This window comes from Coffea arabica, chromosome 10c (assembly GCF_036785885.1).
Source record: "Coffea arabica cultivar ET-39 chromosome 10c, Coffea Arabica ET-39 HiFi, whole genome shotgun sequence".
Taxonomy (NCBI): domain Eukaryota; kingdom Viridiplantae; phylum Streptophyta; class Magnoliopsida; order Gentianales; family Rubiaceae; genus Coffea; species Coffea arabica.
In genome coordinates this window covers 8,098,479-8,125,125 of record NC_092329.1, presented here as the reverse complement: position 1 = coordinate 8,125,125, position 26,647 = coordinate 8,098,479, and the positions used below count along the sequence as shown (strand labels likewise).

Below are 26,647 nucleotides of genomic sequence, written 5' to 3'. Positions count from 1 at the left end.
GAGAAAAGTGAGAGCTAATTTTGCTTGGGATAGCACTTTTCAGAAGAGTCCACCTATAAATTACGACCACGGTAAATCATGACATTTATAAGTGATAGATATGAACATAGAAATATCTAAAATCAAGGAGGTCGATCATCATTTAAAAGTGACTTTATATTATGACATTTCTAAAAAGAAGCATAAATCATGACATTTATAAACGATAAACATAAACGAAATGTCTAAAATCAAGGAGGCGGGTCATCATTCAATTTTTGTCGGTTGCCTAAGCCAGACACAAACGAAATGATTAATATCAAGAAGGTGGGTCATCGTTTAGTTTGTTTTCGTTGTCCAAGTCATATGTTGCTTAGTATAAAATATTTCATTTTAGAAATTACACTTTTCAAAAGTGTCTCGAAATAGTTCAAAATTTTCTTATAATGTTTGTACTGACACATGTTTTCATTTAGGTTTCGAAAAGAATTAAAAATAGCATTTGGACAATAGATGAACTAGAGATATCGTATCCCAGAATCCATTGGGGAAAGGGGCTGTATATTAGCATACATACAGATGGCATTTGTAATGGACTCCCAAAGGAAGACTAGAAAGAGCATATAGATCAAATCAAATGTCTCCATTCAATCAATGGTAGTTAGTATGGATTGTCACATGCGACTATGGTTGGAAAATATCACAGCCAACACTAGACTAACATCATAAACCAACAAAAACTGATTTTGCCTAACTAACACAGAGGTGTGTGCTAGCGTCTTCTTCAACTTGATTAGCCTAATTTTGAGCTCATGCGTATCATACCCGTAATTTTATGGTATCAATATCCCTATGCAAAAGGGAACCTCAATTGGGAATTAGACACGGGGGAAAGACAAAATATTTGCCTAATTTTTAACTTGTATTTGGGGTTGCGAGAATTGTGGTCTTAACTTGCCATTCGAGCCGATGAGACATTAGTCTAGTGACTAAGGTTGAGATCTAGATATTAGAGGTTCTCGGCTCAAATCTTCCTGCCCCTTTTCTACCTCTTAAGTCCCATCCGTGCTCTACTGGAAAAAAAAAAAAAACAAATTGTCATTCAAACAATGGCTAAACTTAAAAATCTCATTGAACTACTTCACAATTTGTGTATATAAGTTTTAGGTTTGGATTCTCTGTCTTTTTCGTTGGGGGTCAGATAAGGATTGGACTTCAGAATTACCATACAAGACTTTCGCGTTATTTAAACCCTTTAAAAATTAGGCAAGTTGTGTTTTCCTTAAAAAAGTCTGCATTGTCTAACACGCCATATGTGTCGCTATTGGCATTGCTATCAGCATGAAGTCAGTCAACCATTGTATTAGAAATGCTACTCGATCTCACCGGTATGTAGTCTGATGATCTTGACCTGGAAAAGCCTGCACCCTTTCACTGTTGTGTGATATATGCCTGTTATTTTTCATCATCTTTGTTCTTGTTAGTTTTGCTCAAAAGCTGCAGCATGCCTCTTCCTTCACGTTTTCTTTGCATGACATAAGGAGGATATTCAGTTAGAAAGCGAACAATTCATGATCAAAACCCTCTATAAATTCGTTGCAAAATCCTTTTAGTCTTCTTGTTTCCTAGCTTACCTATATTGCTCTTTTCTACCACAAAAATGAATAACAGTAAAGTCCATTCCCAGAGAACCGTGCCCTTTTCCTGGGAAAACAAGCCAGGGGTCAGCAAGGATAGCAAGAATGGTCTTCGTCATCATCATACAAGTGGTGATCAGGGTGATTTTCCTATTGCAAAGCTGCCGCCTCCACCGTGCCCGCCGGAAAAGTCCAGGGCATCGTTTCATAGTGATTTGCAAATCCCTCCACCGCCGTGTCCTAACTTCCAACATCCGCTGAGAAGTTCTTCCAGGAGAATTAGCTTCAAGAAGAACGATGATCCTTTTCTTCTAGCATATAAAGAGTGCACAAAGAGCACCAGTAAAAATCATAAAGGGTTATCAGGTGTAATTAACAGGATTGATGTTGGACTTGGGTTGAAGAAGAATTTATCTGTTTTCTCATGTAAGCACTCAGGCAATGTTATAGATGATAGCGTTGTTAGGATTTCTCAACTTCCTGTCTCAAAATCCCAGAGAGAGTCTTGAAGAGTGAAAGGGAGATGAAACTTTTGTTTGCTTGATCACTCAATCACATGCTTTGAATCATACATGTACCAGTCATGCTTAGATTGTTGGTTCTCTCATATTTTCCTCAATAATTCTTTTTTTTTTCCCTCTGGTGAAGCTTAGAGAGGCAACAAATTACATAATGATGTTCGGGCTGCATAAGTTCTCCATTCCCCTTTTTTTTTTTTTCAGACTTTGTCCTATAATTGGTTTTGCTATGTCGAGTAACAAGAAGATAATTACCTTGCCAATGAGAAAAAAAGGAGGAAATCCATGTACTTAGTTGCTTTGATGATAGAATGTGTGCAAGTCTTATCCTTGGTTCCTTCTTTCTTTCTGCTGCACAATTTGATAATATACTTCTCATTGTGCGAGTACCCTTTCAATTTAATAATGGAGAGTCCGATGATTATCTGGTACAAAGCTGCATCAACTGGTAATCATCTTATTTTTCCAGAAAAAAAAGGTTTTACACTTCATAGATAACTTGGGACCCTTACTAGATTAATATTTAACTTTTTGCAGCAATTTCTGACAAATATGATGTCATATTCATGATACCGCATACTAACTTTGACAGCCGGAAAATAGTGAATGCAACTGACCCTGTTTGATCACTTCGTTCCTGCAAAAGAAAACAAAAGCATGATCTATGCACCGAAGCTAAAACTGAAGCAGGCGTACAAGTGCTCGCTCATTCATGTTAGCTTAAGACGCTTGTAGACTCCAAGTGTTGATGAATTTCAAAGTTACCCTACATTAGTTAACTCGCTTTTAAGTCCCTCATTATTAGCCATGAATAAGAAACATTTGTTCCTCCAAATGTTTATGTTGCACTCCTCGGACTATGTTTATACGTTCCCTAAAAAATAGTCATCACGCATTTGGGTATGCACTAAAATGTTGACGTAAAGAAGTGAATGAGATGTATTTTATAAGACCACCCTGCCTATATATGCCACATTGGAAAGGCTTTCGTCTAACCGTTTACTTTTTATTTGTTTATTATTTTGTTGGTGCGAAAATCTGTTCACCTTTGTATATGAACCAAACCGAGGTTGTTGTTGGAGTCATCTGTTTTTTTTTTTTTTTTTGTATTTGATATTGTATTTGGAATCTACAGTATCTCCAAAAATAACTTCAAAAGCACACTCAAATATACTAAAATAAAAAATAAAATAAAATAAAATAAATTCTCGTCCCCTCTTTTCTTTCACGCACCACTATCAGCCATCAACCACCACTGTCAACGCCCATTATCGCCTACAGCCACCATTCTTTTTTTTCTCTTTCTTTTTGGCTCACCCCCTTCTCCCCTCCTTTTTTTTTTTCTCTCCTGTTTCCTCCCATCCCTCCCCTGCAGCCCGCCTCCCCCTCCCTCCTTTCTTTGTTTCTAGCTGCGTGTGTTTCCCTCTTTCCATCTCCTTTCTTTTCCTTCCTCCTCCACTTTCTTTCTCCTCACTCCTTTTCTCCCTTCTTCTTTCCTCCTCTCCCTTCCACGCATCCCATTGCCCACTTCCTCTCCCGTTTCTAGTTGGCGTGCTTGTTAAGAGAAGGGAAGGGGGTCCAATGAAGGGGGAGTGGAGAGAGAGAATGGTGGGAATAAAAAGAGAGGGGAAGGATGTGGGAAGGGAGGTGGGAGTGCTGGGAGTTGGATGGTGGTAATAGGGAGAGAGGAAGAAGAAAGGAAAAAGAAAAGGAAAATGAAAAAGAAAGAAAATGGAAAAGGAAAAGGAAGGAAAAGAAAAAAAAAAGAAAATTTTTTCCCAACCCTCAAATATATAGAAGTTTTTCTACAATTTCTACCGTAAATTAGAGTAAAATTTTATGCAAACATCTAAAAAACTCACCGTACAAACAGACCCTAAAAGTTCTAAGTAATAGTCAAAGATGAACAAAAGAAAACAGATTGCAAATGGAAAATAAGAGGTCTACTATCCTGGGCCTCACAGTAGCCAATTTCGGCCCATATCCAGTTTTAACTTTCAGCCATTTTTACAAGCACAATAAAAAGAACCTTTTGAAAACAAAAATGCAGGAAAGCCCATAATTACCATTTTACACTAGTCCAGTCCAAGCTCCAAATATCAGCATTTGTGCACCATCCATCCTCGCGCCAAGCCCGAATCTGAGAAATCGACCCGGCGCTGCTCAATATTTAGGGTTTATATAATTTTTGCAGCATTAAAGTCTCGGCTCAATTTTCTACTATTATTTTTCTATTTTCCATCTTCAGGTAATGCATCTCTTTCTTATATCTTTAATTTCAGGTTTTGGGTTCGGTTATACGTTTTAATCGGTAGTTTCTAATTCATTTCAGTTTATTATCATACTATAATTTATGTATGTGCTTTTGAATACTACAATTTGTTAGTGTTTTTGTGCGAATTATATTGGAAAATTGTTGATGATTGATTATTTCATGAGTGATTATTATTATTATCGCAGCTGCTTTGGGTTAGGGTTGTTGATGCGCAGTCATGGCCAATAATCCTCCCCAGTCATCCGGTGCACAGGTACACGAACACATGTACTTCCGAGAAAAATTGAAAGACTAATTTGTTTCTGTCCGTAAAATTTTAAGGTTGTATTAGCATTTGTTAATGAGTTACCGTTCAATGGTTATTTTGTCTTAATTAGCTAGAAACGTTGAAATTGGAAAACCTGGGTTGAATGTAAAAGCAAATGCGTGATTGTATTGTTTATGAGATGAAGAATGATGATTGTTTATGTTTTGATGATGATTTTGTTTAGGAAGAACCTTTAGTATTGCTGCTTTACCATGTGATTATGTTGTTCCTTGAGAAGTGCTCAAATGGTATTGATACTGTGTTATTTTATTGTAATTTTTGACTTGATCTTGTTTGTTTTATACCTTATAGCCTCTTCGGCCTCCTGCAGTGGGATCAGTGGCACCTCCAAATTATGGCGTTCCTTTCCCTATGCAAGTATATTACCAACTTATTCTCTGTTTTATGCTAATTATTTTATTTTTTTTTATGAGTTGGATACATAGATGGTGATGAACATTTTTTTTTGGGGGTAATAGTTCCGTCCTGCCATGCCTGGACAGCAAGGCCAACTGTTTCCTCCTATATCAACTGCTCAGCAATTTCGCCCTGTTGGTCAAGTGCAGAATGTCGGACTGCCACATGGACAAACTCAGCCTCTGCAGTATTCCCAACCAATGCAGCAGTTTCCTTCTCAGCTTGGTACTGCTGCACCTTCATCTCAGCCAATTCATAATCCATTAATTCAACAAAATATGCCTATTACTTCCGGAGCGCAGCAGCCTCAGCAAACAGGATCCACCTTGAATAATCATCTGCACGGTGTAGGTGGCCCAGCAGTTCAATTCTCATCATCTTATACTGTAAGAAATGACAGTGGCATTCTTATCTGCATTCCAAACTCTTGCTTCTTGTTATTGATTTTGCTGCTCTTTTAGTTTGCACCGTCTTCTTTTGGTCAGACACAAAATGGCATGAATATTCCATCCCAACATCAAACTCATGCACCTGGACCGTGGCTGCAGCCTGGAAGTCAAGGTGCTCCTACTGGTACACATTTGCAGCACACAACTCAGCAACCCTCTGCCGCGATCTCAGTTAGTTCTCATTGTCCTTTACTTGTATCCAATTACCCTGTCTCAAACAGAAAATTGCTTGAAAGACTCCCTAGTGTTGGATTGTCAGTATTGGTTCACATGCTGTTACATATTTTCCTCTCTATGCGGAATGTGTCCTTTTCTGCCGGCATTTAGACAAGCATTCTTTTGAGGTCTTCTTTTATCCCTTTGAAGTCCTTTTGTTGCAATACATAAACTTTTTCTGCCTTTTTTTTCAATATTTATGAATTTTTAAAATTATTTGTCAGACTTGAGATCTTGAGGTTGTTGGTATTTATTTGTGCCCAACAGTAAATGTTTCTGATTTGTCTGTGCACTTTCAGAAAGTTCAAGTTCCTATGAGTTGTCTTGTATTATTTGGTGTTTGTGGAATGATTTGTATGAGATGGGTTTTTACATTTTTTTTACAAGTTTCTTATATATCTGGGGAATTGAAGTTGGAAATCTAGATATTTCCCTGAAGGCTTTAGTTAAAACGGTTTCCCGATTTCATTTTTGTTATTGGCCATTATGTAGTTAAATGATGCCAATATGGCACAGTGAAATTGTGGATCTTGAAGGTTCTTATGTTTTTTCTTAGCCTGGTTTTTGATATTAGCATTTAGATGCAGAAAGAAAATGCAAATGCTTTTCTGAAGAAATGCATAACTTGGTATATTTCGAACTGATGAAAAAATCATGCTAAAAATAATATGTTTTTGTCTGCCTACTGATCCACTGGTATTGATTCAGTCAGGGTGTTCTTCATTGTGTATTTGTTTAATTATGGACTTCAGGTTTTTAACACTCTCATTTCTGTTTAACAGACTCCATCAAACTGGCAGGAGTTTGAGGCTGCTAATGGAAGAAGGTTAGTTACTTTGTTAGGAGCTTTTTTGTTCTTGGGAGGTGCTTTTAGACTCTTTCTGGTTATAATTTTTAAAGGTTCATTTTTTAATTTGGACTAGGGTTTTGCTCGTGTAAGATCCTCTGGTTTTTAACTTTTTAAATAATTTTTTGAGATCTTATTCTGGGACTCTCAAGTTGATTTTCTTTTTTGGTGATTGTACCCAGATATTACTACAACAAGGTCACACAACAATCTAGCTGGGAGAAGCCTCTAGAACTGATGACACCCATAGAGGTGAGTCAATAATCTAACTGCTTTTCTTCGGAAGAATAGTTTTACCTCTGTGCAAACCGAAGCATGCTTGGGGTATGATATTGAGTTTTGTGCAAATTGGACGTTCACAATTAAGCAGCACTTAATTGTTCCAAATTGTTTTATTCCTGTTCTCCTTTTCTTTGCATGGTCTTCCACTGGTTTGTAGATGTCATGGCAAGCCAAGGGAATAAAACGGCTGCTCTTAGTGCTACTTTGAAGGCGGTTTCACTTTCTCAAGGCAGGCAACAATTTGCTATTCACATTTTGTAATGTAGGGATTCTTTTGTAGTATTTGGTTAATGGAATGCTTTTATGGTCTAATTGTAGCAGCAATGTTTGGTTTTTTTATAGTCCTGTGGGAGGCTGAGTGGTACTGTGCATTTCACGTCTGAAATAATCTTGTTCATTTGCATTTGTGGTTTTATTTGATCTTCTTTTTCCCTGCTACTTATGTCAATATTGGCTTGCATTCTACTCACATGACTTTTTTGTATAAATTCGTCTTTAGGGTGTAGGTGTCCTTAAGTAGTCAATGAGTTTTTAGAGTTATTATGTAGTAATCCTTGCAGTCTAGAATTTCTTGTGCTGTTTTTTGGTTTGTCCAGCTATTTAAGATTTGCTTGGTGTGTTTGCATATCAAGTTATGTGATGCTATGAATGATTAGTCTTCTTCTTCTTCTTCTTCTTCTTCAGCTATCTTCGGCACTCATTTGCTTTTAATATTGTTTCATCCATCTAATGCATTAGCTTCTGGCACATGACTTGCCTGATCTCTATGTTCTTTCAAAGGTTTCAGGTACAAATTCTGCTACTTATATTCGCAACTGTTAATTTTTACTCTGATGGTAAAAATTACAAGGCAGCTATGCTTACTAGTGCTGTTCCAGTGATTTAGCAATATGCCAAGTTTGTTGTACATGATTGCTGTGAATGTCTTTTACAGCTTAATGTAGATTCCTGTCTTGTACAATGTTTCTTCATTTTTCTCTGAAACTTTTTGGATTGGTAGTAGTGGTATGCTACCAGCACTTTCTGGCATAATTTCTCTAACCAATGATCATCTTTAGCATTTTTTTGGCACATGCTTAAACAGTTGATTGCAGCCTTTGGCAGCTCGCGTGAAGGCTGTATGTTTATCTCTGACTTATCATGGCTTTTTCTAATGTGGATCTGCTATCGTATTTAACACATTTGTTGCTGGTGATGAATGTTTTAATTTCTCCACGTTTATAGTTTACTTTTCTGTTATTTCTTGGTCTGATTTCTTTCCTTTGGAATCACATCCATTTCTCTTTTAGAAATGTCTAGTTACGTTTTCATTGTTTCTACTGAATTCTTTGTATTGCTTTTTTCTTTTCTTTCTGGAGGATGTGATTTACTTATTATTTGTGAATTTCTTGTTTGACAGAGAGCTGATGCATCGACAGTTTGGAAAGAATTTACCACTCCTGAGGGTAGAAAGTGAGCACTAACTACAGTTGTTATTAAACAATATCTCCCTGTTTGGGGGTGTTTTTACAGGTTATTTTGTGTTTGTCTATTTAACTAGTTTCTAATCTTTTCAGGTATTACTACAATAAGGAAACAAAGGAATCAAAATGGACAATGCCTGAGGAGCTAAAGGTTTCTTCTGTATTCCATTAGTGTTGTATAATGCTTTGCCTACAACTATTATCTGGACTAATACTTGAGCAAATGCCGCCAGCGGGCCCGTGAACAAGCTGAAAAGGCAGCTTCCTTTGGATCTCATTTAGAAATGGGTGTGCCTACTGCTCCAACTAGCACCTCCGTTGGACAACCACCTCTTGTTACTTCAGTTAGCTCCACTTCTTCAACAGTATCTGCCATAGCTTCTAGCCCAATTGCGGTAACTCCTGTGGCTGCTGTTGTTAATTCTCCCACTGTGGCCGTTTTTGGATCACCAGCAGTTCCAACAGTACAACCTGCTGTAACAAGTATGGTTAGTGTGCCCTCTCTAGGTGAAACATCCGCTTCACCTGCTCCTACAACAGGAAGCTTGGGAATGCATAATGTGGAGAATAATTCTTCACACATTGCTGAAGGTTCTACTGGTGAAGCTTCTTCTCAGGATATTGAGGTATGTGTTGTTTTTCATGTTTCATCTGAAGTTTGACTGTTCAACTCTTATCTGTTTATGACATCTGAGTGTGATTGTGCTTGGGAGCTGAAATATAATCTTTGAAGTTGTGTTTGTCTCTTTTAATTAGCGGAAAGGGTAGTTGTCCTTGAACATAGAGGTTTCTCATGCTCAATTAGGCACCCTTATAAATATCTACCAAAAAATTAATGGTTTGAAGTCGCCAAGATTTGTTTATATGGAGTTTAATTTTATGTGGCTTTAAGGAGGCAAAGAAGGGCATGGCTGTCGCAGGAAAAGTTAATGTGACAACCTCAGAAGAAAAGCCAATGGACGATGAACCTTTAGTTTTCACCAATAAACAGGTGCATATTTAGTAAATGATCTTTTCATACTTTTCTTGGACAGTTGGGCTTCGATAAAAATAGAGTGCTGTATTTGTTGACCTTTTTACATTTTTGTTTAGGAGGCAAAAAATGCTTTTAAAGCATTACTAGAGTCTGCAAATGTTGAGGCAGATTGGACTTGGGAGCAGGTATCCTCAACTTTTTTTTTGGCTACCGTCTAGCAGCATGGACATGGGAATGGCTATCTTTGCATTTGATCTTAATAATTCGTAAAGGAAGTGGTAAAATTGAGAAGATGTTTTCTAAGATTCAAAATTTTGATATCATTACATACTTATGCGATGTTTCAAAGTATTCTTCATCTGGGATAGAAGAAAGTATAACTTAAAACCACACGATCAGTTTAGCAAATTGAGAATATTATTTAATCTGGTTCAATGATACCTTGTCCTCCCTATTTCTATGTCTCATCTCTATGTATATTCATGATTAGAAAACCCAGCGACACTTCCAACCTCGCCAGATTTTTAATCATCCCATGCAACAGTCAGAAAATTGGTTTCAGCTGTGGCAATTGAATCTTTTTGTCTTAAACCCCAGAATTGACTCTAATTTTTTGCATCTTATTTTTCCTCTATTCATTTATTCTCCTCTCCTCTGCACCTCTCATGCCGATTCCCTACCTATTTCTTGTAACCATGATTTTGTATATGCCTAAAGAGGTGTCAGGGCTGCAGAACAGAGGTTGCTTTAACTGCTTTTGCTGAACTTTGACTTGCATCTCAGGCTATGCGGGTTATTATTAATGACAAAAGATATGGTGCCCTAAAAACACTTGGTGAGAGGAAACAGGCATTCAATGAGGTAATTATATGTTGCTGCCAGAAGGGTTTTCTCCCTTAGTATTCTGTAGTTTAATTGCTCTTGTTTTTGCTTCTGATTCTTTCATCTTTATTGTACATCATTAACAGTACTTGATGCAAAGGAAAAAGATAGAGGCAGAGGAGAGACGTTTGAGGCAAAGAAAAGCAAAAGAAGAATTTACGAAGATGTTGGAAGTAAGTTGCTTCTTGTCGGTCATTTTCTCATTATCAATTCTTAAGTTGGTTTTTTTCTACTATTAACAAGTTGTACGTGGAAATAAACTTTTAAGCTCTTTTTTTTTTTGGCCGTAGCGTGAGTTGAAACTGTTTATTATCAAATTCATGAGCCTTTTTGTATACGTATCAGAGTTTTATTGAATAGCAATCTTCCATTGTGCATGTTTACCATGGCATTGTTAACTTAAAAGTTTTCATTTCCCAATCATAATTGCTAAAGCTAGACTAGGGTGGGAATTCTATGTAGTCATGCAGCTCATGCATAGTTTCATCTATTATTCAGTTTAAATTCTTGGTGATTTGTATTGATGTTATTGCTTATGTTGTTGAAAGTTTTACTGATTTGAATGGTGACTTTCACTCTGTGAATATTGTGTCAGGAGTGCAGGGAGCTTACATCATTGACAAGATGGAGGTTTATATTTGTTCTCTTCTCTTGTTCAATCGATCACATCTTGTTTTCTATCAATCATAGATGACAAGATCATATTTTTCTTATAAACTCTTTCCTACTGAGCAGCAAAGCAGTAACGATGTTAGAAGATGATGAACGTTTCAAAGCTGTGGAAAAAGAATCAGATCGTGAGGATCTTTTTAGAAGTTACCTGGTGGATCTTCAGAAAAAGGTATCCAGTCTCTGCTTGTGCTTATATATGAAGAATGAATATTTACTTGTTTGGCCAGCCATGCTTTTAGTTTATCTATTACTTATCAAAGTCTAATATACTATGGTATTTCTGACAAAAAAAAAAAAATACTATGGTATTTCTTATTTGTATAAAAAATTATTGTTGTTGTGTTGCTTTAGATATACTTTACTAGTAGTATCATGCAATAACAAGTTCTATTGACTAGAACCTTGCTTTCTTGAATGGGACCAAAAAAGAAAAAACTAAGAAAGTTGTTCTGCAGACTAGTTTGAAAGCTGGTAAATATTCAGTTTCACTTAGACTTGTGATGAGCACCAGTAGTATTTGTTCAGCAGTTATGAATTGCAGTGTTATAGACTTATTTATATAGTTTCTTGGATTTCGCACATCCTGTGTGCATTCTTTCTTAACTTCAATGCGATAAGTAATGGTGTGCATGAATGCAGGAAAGAGTTAAGGCACAGGAGGAGCATCGCCGGAATAGGTCAGAGTATAGGCAATTTCTGGAAACTTGTGGCTTTATTAAGGTATTTATTTTTATTTTAGCTTTCTTATTGTTAGAATCCATGTATCATCCATTCCCCCCCTCCCCCCCAAAAAAAACCACAAAAAAAAATCGCCAAACCCGCCCTTTAATCTTGTTTATCCTTGTCCAATATCTCCCATTCCTTTGATGACTGCAGGTAGATAGCCAGTGGAGGAAAGTTCAAGATCTCTTGGAAGACGATGAAAGATGTTCACGCCTTGACAAGATTGATCGTTTGGAGATCTTCCAGGTAATATTGTTTTCTTGAACTGTGAGAATGGTTTCTTGTATTGGTGCTGATTTTGGTATTTATGGCAGGAATACATCCGAGATTTGGAGAGGGAGGAGGAGGAGCAGAAAAAGAAAGAAAAGGTCTGCTATTGAATTACTTTCTTGACATTTGTCCATCCAGATTAAGGTACTAATTGATTCTGTCTCTTTTTTAACATAATTTTAAGGAACAATTGAGACGGGCTGAGCGCAAAAATCGAGATGCTTTTCGCAAGTTGATGGAAGAACATATTGCTGCCGGCATTTTGAATGCTAAAACTCTTTGGCGTGATTACTGTCAGAAGGTATGAGTCTTCTCGATTTTGGACTAAGTAGATATCAGAGGTTTTGGTTAGCTAAGAAGATGGTGTCTCTGGAATAATCTGATCCACTTAGTTTTTCTTTCTGTGTTTTGCTTGGTAGGTCAAAGATACTGAGGCTTATCAGGCTGTTGCATTGAGCACTTCTGGATCTACACCAATGGATTTGTTCGAGGATGTTTTGGAAGAATTGGAAAACCAGGTACCTTTTATGGTGATCACTGTAGAGAATTAGTACTTGTTCCCATTATCCTTCATCTCTGTTCCCATTAGTACTTTTTATTATGCATAGCTTTGTTCCTATTATAGTTAATTTTGTACATATAAGAGTAAGATTTCAGGTAAAAAATTTCCATTCCTGTCTGTATTATGCACCCAATGGCAGCTATACCTATTTGCAAACTAAAGATTTTGCTACCACTATTTTGGTTCTAGTCAATGTTTTCCTTGTTGCTTCTATTATGGGGCATGTTGGGAGACAGTTGAGCCTGCTCTTTACTTTGATTCTGAAGAGATATTTGCATTATCCTTATACCTTTCTAGATACTCCAATGCAAAAAGCAGTCTGTCGTACATGTGTTGATTGGAGGCAAAATGTTTAGGTGTTCTTCGAAGCGTTGGAGAAGTCTCATGCATTGATCATAATCTAGTTAAATGTACAGAGTGCAAAGCAGAAGAGGCCCTTCTGTGCACTTAAGCGCAAAGCACACACTTCATTGAAGTGAAGCTCAATGTTACATGATTTTTTTTAATATATAGTCTACAGTTATTAACAATGATACAAGTAAACATTGAAGATAAGAAAAGAGACAGATTCTAGAATAAAAACTCTGCAGATTAGTGGATTGAACGTGAAAAGTACATGTTGTATACTCATATAAAGTGAAGTAATACAAACTTAAATATCAAGGTTGAAGCTGTTTAGCACTCTAAAATGCATAGAAAATTAAGCTCCCAAGCAACTAATTCAATGAAGTCAATAGATGTTGAGGGTTTATGGTAGTTATAATCAGTTATCCTAATCAAACTATTCAATGCCATAGATAAGACAAAAAAAAGGTACGTTGGTTTTATGGAAAGGAAAGCTGAAAAAGAGGAACAAATTCAAGAAGCTTGCTTGTTTGCCTTGTGAGCTTTCATGTGCCTTACTGGCACTTTTTGGTATGATGGTCACTAACTTTAGACGATGAAAAGCATTAAACTGGCTCTTCTGTTTGCTTTGTGCTTAATTTTGCACTTCCTGAGCTATTAATTACCATAAGTTACCTCTCGTATGAGTTTTTCATTGATGATCAATAGAAGTGAATATACAAAGAAGGGAAGTCAAGAAACTACTATAAGTTAGCTACGTGGTATTACGGATTGTACATGAGGCACTTTGACATCCTTCGTTGCGAAACTTGTCATTCAACGGCTACAATTTTCTTTCTGTAAGTAGATTAATAGGGAATCCTCTTATCAAAGCTTGGAAAAGCATTCATATAGTTCATGGGCACATGCATTGATATGGATAGCTACAGCCATACAAGCCATATACTTCTGGTTTATTAATGTTGAACTTTATGATAAGTATTTGAGATTCAAAATCTCTAATATTTATCAGCAGGAAGCTGATTCTCTTTACATTTTTCCTTCTCTTTTTCTTCAGTATCATGATGACAAGACACGGATAAAAGATGCAGTGAAGCTGGAAAAGGTAAAGTTATCTAGGCTGTTTAGTTATCTATCCAATGAGTATTCTGATCTGCATAGTTTTTAAATATTTCCTTGTGTATGAATTCAGATCTCTGTTTTGCCAATGTGGACATTGGAAGACTTTAAGGCTGCTATTAAGGAGAGCATCAGCTCAGAGGTATCAGATATTAATTTACAGGTATGAACATTGAAAACTAGGATTTTTAAGTTATTCTTTGCTTGCTGTCGCAAATGTTTTTTTTTCCCTGTATTTCTTTTTATCTTATTTTGGGGTAATATGTACCTAGATAATGCATTAGTTTCATGCTGTGCTCTTGTACCTGAGCCTATATCTGGGAGAGGCATGTGGAGATCCATATGTCTAGACTCCTTGTTTTGTTCTCCACAAGAAGGTTGGTTTTGTTTTGTGTCTGGACATGCATCTCCTATAAGCACAAAACAACTTGCAATACAGTTGGGAAAATATGTGCTAAGCATGAATGCTTTCTCACTAGCTATCTTATTTATGTTTTTCTTTCTGATGTCTGGTTTACATTGATCAACTTACAGTATCAGATATATTTCTTTTTGGGTCAATCATTTTCCCCTTCTGGAATTGTTTTTGGCAGTGATGACTTGAACCTAGCTTGTGACCTTTGAAATCTGCTCAAGTGCTGTGAAAGGATAATGTTACTTTGACATTTTTTCCCTTCCCTTGATTTTGTGTCAATGAATTTCTATTTGTTCTCTTTGATTCAATATTTTAGTGGCTTATCATCTTTTATATGAACAGAACCATGTGTTTGAGAAAAAGTAATACTAAAACAGGGCTTTATCAAGCATGTTATTGAAATTTTGTCTAATAACACTTGAAGGCTGTCCACTTTGGACAGAACTGGTCCGATGAGGCATGAGTGGGGGTTAAATTAGCATCTCTAACCTTCCTGGTGACTCTGTTTTCCAATCAGTTGCAATGCGTTTCTAGCTGAAATTCAAGTTATTTTATTGGTGCTTGTGTCATAGTACGGCCCACCATTTGCCTTTGCGCTTACTAGTCAGTTCTTTGCAGCTTGTTTTCGAGGATCTACTAGAGAGAGCCAAAGAAAAGGAGGAGAAAGAAGCTAAAAAGCGTCAGCGTCTTGCTAAAGACTTCAGCGATTTGCTGAGCACCATTAAGGTATGTGTAATTTTTTATAGGGGGAGTTCATACTCATGTTGTTGTCACATAGCATGTATATGAACTCTTTTAATAGACATTTGGTCTACCATCTCCTAGGAAATAACTGCAACATCTAACTGGGAGGAATCAAAAGAATTGCTTGAAGACAGCTCAGAATATAGGTAAATTTTTCGTCAATTATGTATGAAGTGCAAGCTTGGAAATGTTATTCACTTCAATTTGCTGGACTTCTCATAGTACTTTTTCTAATTAAACTTTTACTAGATCCATTGGAGAGGAGAATTCTTGCAAGGAAATCTTTGAAGAATATATTGCACGCTTGCAGGAGAAGGCAAAGGAAAAGGAACGCAAGCGAGAGGAGGAAAAGGTGAAATAATTCTCCTGTAGTACTTTTGTGTCTTATCCATCCAGCAACAGTACTGTGCTATTAAGTTTCATCATTATTTTGTCACCTGAAACAAGATATTGAACTTTGAAGAATTTCGAGCATCATTGTTTTTACAAGTAAATGCGGTCTAGTATTCTAGTTGCATAGATTAGATATCTTTGGGCTTTGATATTAATCGGAAAATCATTCAAAATGTTCCTTCACATTTCGTCAAATGAATTTTTTCATCCTTCACTTTTAAAATAGTAACTTTAAATCCCTAACAAAATTAAGTCAATAAAATTTGGTATAGGTTTTTGACCACTTGTTACCCTGAATCCATCACGTCACCCAGACATGGTCATTTTTCTGGGGGCAAAATGGGTATATCTTATTTGTAGTTAACAAATACCCAATTCATATTCATTTTTGCCTCTAAAACAGTAGGATCTAACCTGAACCATATTCATTTTTTTGGCCAAAAAAGTGGGATCTGACCCAACTTATATTCATTTTTGCTACTAAAAATTTGAGATCTGACTTTCTGGTACATAAAAAATGACAGCATGTGGGTCGTGTGGAGATTTTAGGCTAAAAAGTAGTCAAAAACTTGGAACCAAATTTTGCTAACTTGAATTTGTAAGGGATGTAAAATTAACATTTTAAAAGTGAAGCACGAAAAACTCATTTGGCAAAGTGTGAGGGATATTTTGAACAATTTTTCCATATTAATCAATTTCCGACTTTTTCTTTTAATCATTTCCCAACCCTTCTTTTTATCATTTTGAATCATCTACATGTCATCTCTTTTTTCTCCTCTTTCCTCATCTACATGCATATCTCTTTATTTTGTCAGAATTAATTTCAAGTGCATCGTGTTTCTGTGCAATATTGCAAGTGTACTTTCAAAACATTACATCTTTTCTTTGCAACTTATATTAGGCAACTTCGTTGATGGAGTTGTTTCAATTCTCTCTGCTTAAAATATATGCACAAACGAATCAAAATAAGTTGGAATGTTTGACTGAATGCATTAAATCTAAAATTGGATTTGATACCAGCAAGAAAGTGCCCCTGATGAAATTTGTATACATATCACCAAAAATGGAATGCCTTTTTGTACGGTTTCTTGAGCCAACACTTGTGAAAAGATGTTATGTTATATGCATAGTTTTGCTGATGCCTTTTATTAGAAAACATGGTCTGACAATTTGAATGTGCAAGTTGACTGAACCAGCTCTTTCATTGACTGTTTTGGTGTGTCTACCCTGATAACAAACGGCAATGTGCATATTTACTTTTTTTTCCCCTTCGAAAAGTCCTTACTATTTGTTTGTGGCTGATGAGTTTTCCCAAAATATTGTGCCTATGATTGTTAGTTTATGGTGTTACCTTTATCTTGATTGAAGATTTTGCTGGTCAATATTTTGAAGGAGCTTTTTCTTTTATGCTAAAAGCTGAGATTGTTACTTTCCTCTTTTCCTTTCATTAATTGTTTTTGACATAGGCTAGAAAAGAGAGAGAAAGAGAAGAAAAAGAGAAGAAGAAGGATAAAGAGAGAAGGGAGAAAGAGAAAGAAAAAGAAAAAGACAAAGAGAAAGAGAGAGAAAGGGAACGTGAAAGAGAAAAAGAAAAAGGGAAAGAAAGATCGAAGAAAGACGAAGTAGATACTGCAAATGCAGATGTCATTGATGATCATGGACTCAAAGAAGAGAAGAAAAAGGAAAAAGATGATCATGGACTCAAAGAAGAGAAGAAAAGGGAAAAAGACAGAGACAAGAAACATCGAAAGAGGCACCACAGTGTAACTGATGATGCAAGTTCTGAGAAGGATGAGAAAGAGGAGACTAAGAAGTCTCGTCGGCATAGCGGTGACCGTAAAAAGTCAAGGAAGGTATCTTTTTCTGTTATCCAGGCTATAATTGTTTTAAGCATGTTATGATTATATAGCTTATGGTAGCAACTTCTATCTGTTTTATGATTTTCTTTTGTTCATTGGCAGCATGGGCATTCACCTGAATCTGATTGTGAAACAAGGCATAAAAGACACAGAAAAGATCATAGGGATGGATCTCGTCGAGGTGGTGGGCATGAGGAGCTTGAAGATGGTGAGCTTGGTGAAGATGTGGAAATGGAATAATATAAGATTAACATATCAGACCTAGCTGTTTTTTAAGAAAATGGGGCACTATTCTTCTACCTCTATACCCGCTTAAGATGCTGAAAGGACGTCTGTGTTGATCAAGTAATTTAATCAGGCAATTTAGGAGTTAGTGTGTGTTCTTGAAGATCGAGCAGTGTCATGACAGCGTGTGATGTGTATTCTTTGCCAGTTTTACTGTGTATTTTGCTGTTATTTGGTTGACTAGGGCTGCAGACGGAAAAACGGTGTACGATTTCAAAATATGAAACAAAGTCTATTCATAAATTTTAAAGACGCTTTGTCATTGCAATTAGTTTGATGACAAATCTGTTGTGCATTTCCTTGTACTATATAAGAATGATTTGTGGTCAAGGGGGGTTTGAATTTCAATCGCATGGATAGAGGGTTTTTGGAATTGTGAAATGTTGTGTAGTTTTTTTTAAAATTTTTGGTACAACTGAGGGTAGCATGTGTTTAGATATATTTATCAAAATGCCCTCATTTTGGTACATTTAAAGCTTTGATTTATGGAGGCATTTGGGTATTTTTGAAATATGAAATTATTTTGCACCCATTTTTGTATCGAATACAACTCATACAAGCTTATGTGTTAGTATAATTACTGAAATGGTGTTATAGACACGTTTAATTGAAGTGTGGCTTTTGTTGTGCAATTAACATAAAGACATATTAATACATTGTGTAATTAACATGTTGCTATAACTAGCTGTTAGAGGATAATCCTTTGTTTGAAACAACTTATATCTGCTTTTGGGTGATTTTTGATATCTGTAGAGGTTTTTTTGAAAATGGTAAAATTGTAAAAGTATTGGTAAAGCAAAGTGTACATGTGCTGTAATTAGAATGTACTATTATTAATTCTGTCATATTTGATGATTATTTCTTTTCAGAATGCATTATTATTTGTCCAGTGAAAAATCATCTGTAATCACAGGCACTAAACCCGAACCATACGCGGGTACTCCCCCTGGTAATTGAGTAGAAAATTCACATTCTTACTGGGCCTTGTCTTCTCTTGCTTCATTTTTTCCCCCTTCAAGCGAATTATTACTTGTTTTCTTCTTGTTTGTTTCCCTTTTTTTTTTGGGTTGGGGGTGGGGGGAGGGGGGTGACTGGGCAGTGCTGGGGTTGGATATTTGGTTCCCTACTGTCGCCAGAAATCCATGATTATGGTTCGAAGGCCTTGCATATTAACCACTGTATGGCAAATTGTCCCGAGAATCACTCCTCTTTTTTTTTTTTTTGGGTAGAACTGCAGGATTGCACTCTTTTCTGCACTCGGTATAGTAGGATTTCTTGCAAAGGTGAAGAAAAAGAAAATGGGATCTCTTACAAAGGCATGCTTTACTCCATATGGTGGTAGGGCATAGTAGGTAGTTACTTGATTATAATGGTAGGGCTCAATGGTAAGTGGTGGCACAGAGAAGAAAGACTTTTTTAGCATTTTTTTATTTGAATCGAGTTTGCTTCCTTTTTATGAAGAATTGACAAACTTTTCGAGGCCTAGTGTGTCCTCATGCGGCATGAATTTTTTTAAGCTTCCACGGTGATTTTTCAGGAGTATAATTTTTGAATTCAAATTGCGCCAAATTACCCATCTGCTGTCCGGAAAAAGTTTATACAGAAAGCAGGAAGAAAAATACAACTAAAGGTCAAAAGACATCAGTCCTGCTATAATGGATAGCTAGAATTATTACTGTGGCGGGTCCTAAATAAAAATTAACGCGTGTGGTAGGGACAAAAGCATCCATCCTTCACACAAAAGTTATGAAATGTTTGCCAGTAGTAAATGTAGCTTTTATAATCTTGGCTTCGGAGGATTTGCCCATTTCTTGGCGGTTCAAACATCAATGTCTGCCATAGTTTTGATTAAGCGAGACATTGACCAGAAAATAAATACTTCTAACTTTGTATGGATGCTCTAGAAAATGGTATGTGCGTCAGTTAAATCTTATGTTTTAACAATTGATTTGCTAAACAGCTTGTGGATAATTTGAACTGCTTTCGAGTACAAATGTTCATATCACCACAAAATTCTGAGTACAACCCTTCTGAGATCTACATACGTTCATGAATTCTTTGTCATGTCTGTGATAACCTCATAGCTGATATCCTCTAGCATCGCATCTGCAAGCTGAATACCTATTTCTTGCCTGTGATGCTCAAAATTGCTCCATTCTTGAGCAGAAGATAACAAATCAAGGTGTAGTAGATGGGTGGTATTGGTTTCATGAATTGATTCTTTGCTCCATAACCATATGTTTTGGCATATGAGCTCCCAGAGCTTCTGATGCCCCATAATTTGTTGAATTTGTTGGCCTTCTGGGTAGTACTTTTTGTGCTTCTCCACCACTTCTCTAACGCAGTCAAACAGAAGTAGTTTTGATTTTTGCACTGCTTTCTTGTTTTTCGCGTATTGAGATGATGCATCAGGCTTGCAAAATTCACCGAAACCAGAACAAAATGGCTTCTCTGATTTACATGCACACACTGTAGTCGAAATTTGCTTGTGTCTTCTAGCATCACCATCTTCTGTTTTCCAATAGAAAAATATGTACAAAACGTCAGATTTTCAAGAAAAGGTCACTTGTATGTAAACCAAGGTTCGAGTAAAAGGACCAACTTCTGCAAAATGGTGAACCATCAGCAGGTTGTGTATGTTCTAAAACTGAAACTGGGCTAAGCTGCTTGCCGTCTTCGCCATTTTCCAATCTAAACCTTCGGTCTGCGGTAACCTGTTAGCTTCAAGGACAACCAAACTGAATCAATGAAGTATTTAGAAATTTTATAGTAGCAAGAATGGCTCATCTGAGTTTTGATATGAAGAATTCAGTGATTATTGAGTCCCAATCTACCTCATTTTCATCTTTAATGGCTTGATAGTAGTCTGGTATTCCCCAAAAGCCATCTTTTCTCCATGCGTAATGTGCATCTTCTCCATCACTCTCTGAGCAAGAGTTGAACATTGTTGCACTGCTCGCGGAGGAAAATTTATCATCATCTGCCATTTCCTGTTTGATGTTGTCCATCTCTGAGACACAAACACCTTCACTTCTGATTCCAGAAATATTGCTGACTTTCTGGTCCTCAGTAACAGTCAGAGTTCTGCTAAATAGAGCTCTCACGATTCTTGAACAATTTGGGATGAATTTTCTGTTTCTCCTTAAACCAGAGCTGACTGACCTTTTCAAACATGTTCCTATACTGCTGGAGCTGTAACCTCTTTCAAGAAGATAAACCTCTAAGATGAAAGGTTCCTGTTGTTCTTGGAGAAAGTCTCCGAGCTGCTTGGACATGATGGAAGACATCATGGGAAGGTAAATGATTTCTTTTGGCTAAAGATTATATCGTGTATGCTCTTGTTTAAAGTTGTCTAGTAGAAGCGGAAAGAGAACAGCTGCTGCTTTGGTATTGGATATTTGGATGGGACTATACAAAGCATGTTCAGGAGTGGAAGGTAGCAAGTAATAGGAGAGGAGCAAAGAGAAGATTGGAGACTCAAATAAGGCCGGAGAGTTGAATTTGGGGGATGAGTGAAGATAAATGAAGATATGAAGCTTTGTTTTCCAAGGACGGGAGCATTGAAATGGAGAACAATAAAATGTGTTACCTAACCTTTCTGTCATGCAATCTTTGAATCACAAGGTATCTTTGCACTTAAAGCTGTATAGCCTAGAGATCGTTGGTTCTATCTATCTTTCTCTTCCAACCTATGTTTTCAGAACCGGACCGGATAGCGACTCGGCCGAGGTCAGGGGTCAGGGGTCAATGGGTTCGACCGGGGGTCGATAGGGGTCGAACCGGATGACGTCATAAATAAAAATTATTTAAAAATTAAAATATTATATATATAATATCTAATAATATATTGATATTAATAAAGGCATATTCATATATATTTGATGTTTCAAATATATTTAACAAGAAAATACAAAGAAATTAGAACAATCAAGTAGCAATTTATATTATTTAATAAATATTAACAAGTTTAGAATTAAAATTATGAATTTAATTGAAAAATAACATCAAATTTTAGGACAATATTTATAAAGTATCAAATATTTGAGCTATATCAATAAGTTTTAACAATTTAGGGGGTCAAAACATAATATTAAAAAGTTTGAATTTTTTTAAAAAAAAATTACTGTTGAACCGGAAAAACCGGTTTTTTCCCGGTCAAACCCGGTCAAACCCGGTTTTTGACCGGCTTTGACCGGATTTTAAATTTCCGGTTTTCTAATGTGACTCGGACCGGCTACCTGGCCGGTTTCCGGTTCGACCGGTTCGACCGGCCGGTCCGGTCCGAGTCTGAAAACAGAGCTTCCAACAGACATGCCCACACATGTACTCGAGAAAATTACAGATTAAAAAGTATTTGGTAGATTTTGTGAGATGGTCCCGAAAGTTTTTGTCCTTTTGGAGTTTGCCACGACAAACACTACAGTATCATTGCTTGAGGGCAGAAGCATGGAAGACAGATAGCTTCTAGACTCGTTGAACTACCAAGAAAAACCTCACACCCAAACTGCTCCCCCAAAACGCCACCAATGAAAGGGAAAATTCTTTTGGGTAGTTAATGAAGGGAAAAATTGTTAAAATGATCCTCAAATGTTCAAGAAATGGTTTTATTAGGTTTAAAGATGATATATAGTTTTCTGGGCACCAATTGGATCTATGAGTTTTGTACCAAATCACATGGTCAACTGTGTTTCCAACACCATATGTCATATCCACCCCACACAGAATTAATCTAGGAGGTAAAATAGGTTCCTTGAGCATTTAACCCTTCTCACTGTGACAGCATGACAATTGGGCCAAAAAATGAGAAAAATAATTGCATAAAAAGATTTTCCATGTTGAAAAAAAGCTAGGTTTACTTTTCCATATAGTAGTTGAACACAAATAAAGATCTTTTCCCCAATTCTTGCCTCTCAGCTATCTGCAAGTAGGCCTGTCAACGGGTCGGGTCTAGACCCGGATCCGGACCGGATCCGTGAAATTATTGCGGGTATGGGTAGGGATTTAATTCCGTTTCCCGGATCCGGATCCGGATCCGTTTTGTCAAACAAAAAAACGGGTCGGATACGGAATATAGTATTCCGACCCGTATTAGACCCGGATCCGGATATAAATGAATTAATAATTTAAAAAATTAATATTTATCAATATAATTTGATTAGGGTGATGTATTTTAATAAAGTTAATTTGATTTCTTTTCTTATTTGGTTTTTTTTTTGCATTAGTTAGAAATTAGTTTACAAATATATATTTTTCTCATTTTTATTAGAAATTATAAATTTTGATAAATTTGTTCGGGTAGACCCGGATCCGGATCCGGGACTCGCCGGATCCGGATCCGGAACATAGAATAAAAGACCCGTCGGGTAAACGGGTCGGATCCGGATCCGGCATAGTAATTCGGGTCCGGGTCCGGAATAATGAATTCCGGCCCGGACCCGGCCCGTTGACAGCCCTATCTGCAAGCGACCTAAGCATGAGATTTGGTAAATGAAGGATGAGAGAGATGGGATTTCGAAATTGATAAGCATGGGTTTACACTAAGCTTATCATATGGATGTACACAACTCATGTATTTAGATACTTTTCAAATTGATAATACTCTTGTTAAAAAACAAACATCTGAGATCCCTCTTAACCAATATTTATTAGGCACATGCTAACCAAACATTTCTAATAAAAATGATATGATAATTTGAAAATGTATTGCAAACCAAAATGCTTCGCTTTAAATATGAAGGCCTAATATACACATATATATATATATATATTAACATGGGAAGGAGCATTTTAGCAATTTACCCAGAAATTAATAGAGTTCTTTTTTTTTTAGCAAGGGAATGGTAGGATTTTAAGATGCGGGGAAGGGACCAGAGGATTAGAATTTAAAATTTCTAATTCTTGAGATCTCAACTTTAATGACTCGTCGTCGGTACAGAGTTCATGAACATTGGAACCACACAAAAAAAAAAAAAAAACCGGGTTTATGAGGACAGAAGTGCAGAAGTACCATGCAAATTAGCTAACCTGCTTTAATTTACAATTATTACAAGAAAGTGGAAATAGACGAGAAGATTTCCCATAAGAGTACAATCTCGTATCCACGACTTTCATTCATATGCTACTTGTGCACCTAAATGGAAAACGATGATCGATTTGCTAAACTGAAGTCTATTAATGGTCTAAAGAGCTTCATTACATTTGTCACTTTTTTAAAAAAAAAAAAAAATCTAGAATTTATTATTGTTTTCTTAAAATTTTTTGGCACTTGCATCAAGTCAAATCAACATACTTTTCTGATCTATTGTTATATTTTAGGTACGGTGCCATAATTAACATTAAACAAATTCGGGTAATGTCACAGTTTCTTTTGCCTAGTTTTGTTCTCATTAAACCAGCTTGGAAGTGGTACCACTTACCCATTTCAAGACATTTAATCACAAGTTTGAGCGAGCAGGGGATCAAATGCAAATCGATCAAGTTCACCCATTTTGGCAATGTATTTGCAGTTTTTGTCTATATATTTTCTTTCAATGCAAGAGGGTTTTCTCTTATAGAAAAAGAGATTAACTATTCCGAAATGGTTATAAATGGTAACTAATTTAGTTCATTTTTTTTTTTTGGTGGAAACTAATTTGGCTCATGTTCATCAAGAATTATTCCCAACACTACAGGATTGTTGAAGGGGTTAACCACCACACTTTTTTTTTGTCTCTTGCGTGTTTGAAGTAAATATGCATGTGCTTCGACCTCAAACTTCGCTTTCGTGTCCCCCTTATCTTCGACTTAAATTGCTTCTAATTTTAGGTGACAAGATTTGATGATATAAACAATGGAGATCAACTCCTCATGATATAAACAAGGGGTTAATGGTCCTAATAAATAAATTTTTTTTTGGCAAAGTTTCTATCAATGTTTATTGCTGCAAGGCGCTAATTTGTCTGTTTGGTGAAATACATGTCGAGAACAAACAGCAAAGAAGACATGTGAGAGCGGCAGTTTTAGTTTTGACTTTAGAAAATGTCAAGCACATTTCTTAGAAGATACTACTAATTAATAGGATCTAATCAATCATTAGTGATGACAAACGCCTAGCAATTCTTTTGAATTGCAAAAGGAAAAAAGAAAGCTCACTTTTGGTCGTAAATTTAAGGACCAAAACGCCTACACACATATAGATGAAAAGGAAAAGAATATAAGTAGTCATTAATTATGTTTTGGGTTATTATCACTTTACCCTCTTAATGTTCGGTGCCACTATTAATTTCCTCATTAACGTTATCTTTTAATCTCTCTACCCTCAAAACTAACGATCAAATTTAACGGAATTTGTTAATTAAAATGAAAAGACATGTTTAGTTCTTAAAATTATTATCACTTTACGCCTATAAACTATAGTCTTATTATCAATTTACCATTTAGAGTTATTTTTTAGACAATTTATCCCACCATTAAACCAACTTAACAAGTTAAAAAAACTTTAGAAGAAAGTACCATCCTCTTTGTATAATAAAAATAATAAAAAATTTAGACCGGCTCTTTTCCTTTTTAGTATCAAGAAAAAAAAATCAAAGTATTAATCTCTTTCTTCTTGACAATCTTATTAATATTGAAAAAAATAGAGAGAGAGAGAGAGAGAGAGAGAGAGAGAGAGCTCAATTCATTTTTTAAAAAATACAAATAAAAAAGAATTAAATACTTTTATTATTTTAAAATTATTTCACTTTTTTGGTTACTATCAAATTCCAATCATAATCTCGACAATCTTAAAGTAATACGATAATGTTAGACTCTTCTTTATTATTATTATTTTTTACCAAAATCTAATTTTCTATCTCCTTCTTTCCTATCTCTTTTTCTTTTCCTAATATTAATAAGTGTGAAAAAAGAAATTTGAGAAAACTTGTTTATTTCTATGTTTTTGGATCTCTTAAAGTGAAAAAAAAAGGAAGAATAACCATTTCAACTTTTTTTATTTTTAATTATATATAAAAGGGTAAATATATTTAAATTTTTTTTACCATACTAGTTAGATTAACGATGAGGTAAAATGCCTAGAAAATAATATTAAGAATTAAAGCGATTGTATCACTATAATTTAAAAAGATAATAATAATGTAGTAATGCTATAGAGTAAAAGAGTATTTTTGTCCAAAATTTATTAACATGTTGAGTTGAATTACTTATAGGGATGAAGTGATTAAAAAATAACGCTAGGGAGTAAACTGACAGTAAGGATGTAATTTAAAGGAGTAAAGTGATAATAACCCTTTGTTTTTTTGTCTTCATTGCGAGGGTGCGTAGAATGTCGCAGATAAAGTTCATCTTGCTTGGGGACAGACAGTTGCATTGATTCATAATGAGATTCAGTTTTACTTTATGAGAATCAGTTTTTGTGTGGTCTCCATCAACCATGTTGAAATTTATCTTTGCAGCTGTAGAAAAGTCTAATTCATCATAAAGAAGTAGAAAACTAAAAACAAAAATAAAACAGCAATAGAATAGTCTGAATCCAATGGCCATTTTGTTCACCTGTAACAAACATGACAAGTCTTGTCAAATGGGGGGTGGGACTTTAAACTCAACTAATATCTTAATTTTACTTTCTTCCAATCTTCTATAGAGAAAAACTTTTTTGAAAAAAAAAAATACAAAAACAAGACTGTCTAGTTATCTATATATGGTCCCTGTATACATAAATATTTGGCAGCAGATAGCGTTCATAGCAGCACAAACTATATCAGTTTATTTTACACAGTCCCACTAATTATTGGGGATGACCATTAATACGCCACTTATTTCACTCTGAAGCAGAAGGCATGCGTCAGTTCTGTTATGATCCATACATCTTGATCAGTTGCCAAACCAACTTGGAAGATTAAACTTAATCCATGAAAATGTTTTAAGATGAAATATATACATATATATTTTTTTGGCCAATGCAAATGACTGTTGAACCTTGTTTGTGTATGAGGTTGCCAACCTGACACGTACATACATATATATATTTATATG

General features: G+C 35.8%; 2 protein-coding genes and 1 long non-coding RNA gene across 4 annotated transcripts; 2 read left to right on the top strand and 1 right to left on the bottom strand.

Moving 5' to 3' along the window:
* Nucleotides 1–1,185: 1,185 nt before the first annotated feature.
* LOC140015657 (uncharacterized) lies at nt 1,186–2,218 on the top strand. The gene is made up of 2 exons (XR_011822289.1): nt 1,186–1,367; nt 1,667–2,218. It is a non-coding gene; the product is annotated as an uncharacterized lncRNA (long non-coding RNA).
* Nucleotides 2,219–4,182: 1,964 nt separating this feature from the next.
* On the top strand, nt 4,183–17,919 carry LOC113713850 (pre-mRNA-processing protein 40A). Of its 2 annotated transcripts, none has more exons than XM_027237657.2 (28): nt 4,183–4,382; nt 4,595–4,662; nt 5,029–5,094; nt 5,196–5,519; nt 5,595–5,753; nt 6,581–6,624; nt 6,828–6,897; nt 8,327–8,379; nt 8,484–8,541; nt 8,624–9,016; nt 9,283–9,381; nt 9,483–9,551; nt 10,150–10,227; nt 10,335–10,421; nt 10,844–10,878; nt 10,984–11,089; nt 11,560–11,640; nt 11,797–11,889; nt 11,958–12,011; nt 12,098–12,214; nt 12,333–12,431; nt 13,878–13,925; nt 14,013–14,102; nt 14,973–15,080; nt 15,180–15,244; nt 15,348–15,450; nt 16,958–17,344; nt 17,453–17,919. In XM_027237657.2, exons 2-28 carry the CDS (start codon nt 4,627–4,629, stop codon nt 17,588–17,590), a joined length of 3,060 nt encoding a protein of 1,019 aa, XP_027093458.1. In that variant the 5' UTR covers nt 4,183–4,382; nt 4,595–4,626; the 3' UTR covers nt 17,591–17,919. The 2 variants fall into 2 exon arrangements, with proteins under 2 accessions (XP_027093458.1, XP_027093459.1); XM_027237658.2 differs by having other exon boundaries at nt 4,243–4,382; nt 5,619–5,753.
* A 1,612-nt stretch (nt 17,920–19,531) lies between these two features.
* On the bottom strand, nt 19,532–21,246 carry LOC113713847 (uncharacterized). The gene is made up of 3 exons (XM_027237653.2): nt 20,470–21,246; nt 20,238–20,349; nt 19,532–20,146 (listed from the first exon to the last, which is right to left on the bottom strand). The coding sequence occupies exons 1-3, from the start codon at nt 20,923–20,925 to the stop codon at nt 19,683–19,685; spliced, it is 1,032 nt and encodes a 343-aa protein (XP_027093454.1). The 5' UTR covers nt 20,926–21,246; the 3' UTR covers nt 19,532–19,682.
* Between the last annotated feature and the right edge of the window lie 5,401 nt (nt 21,247–26,647).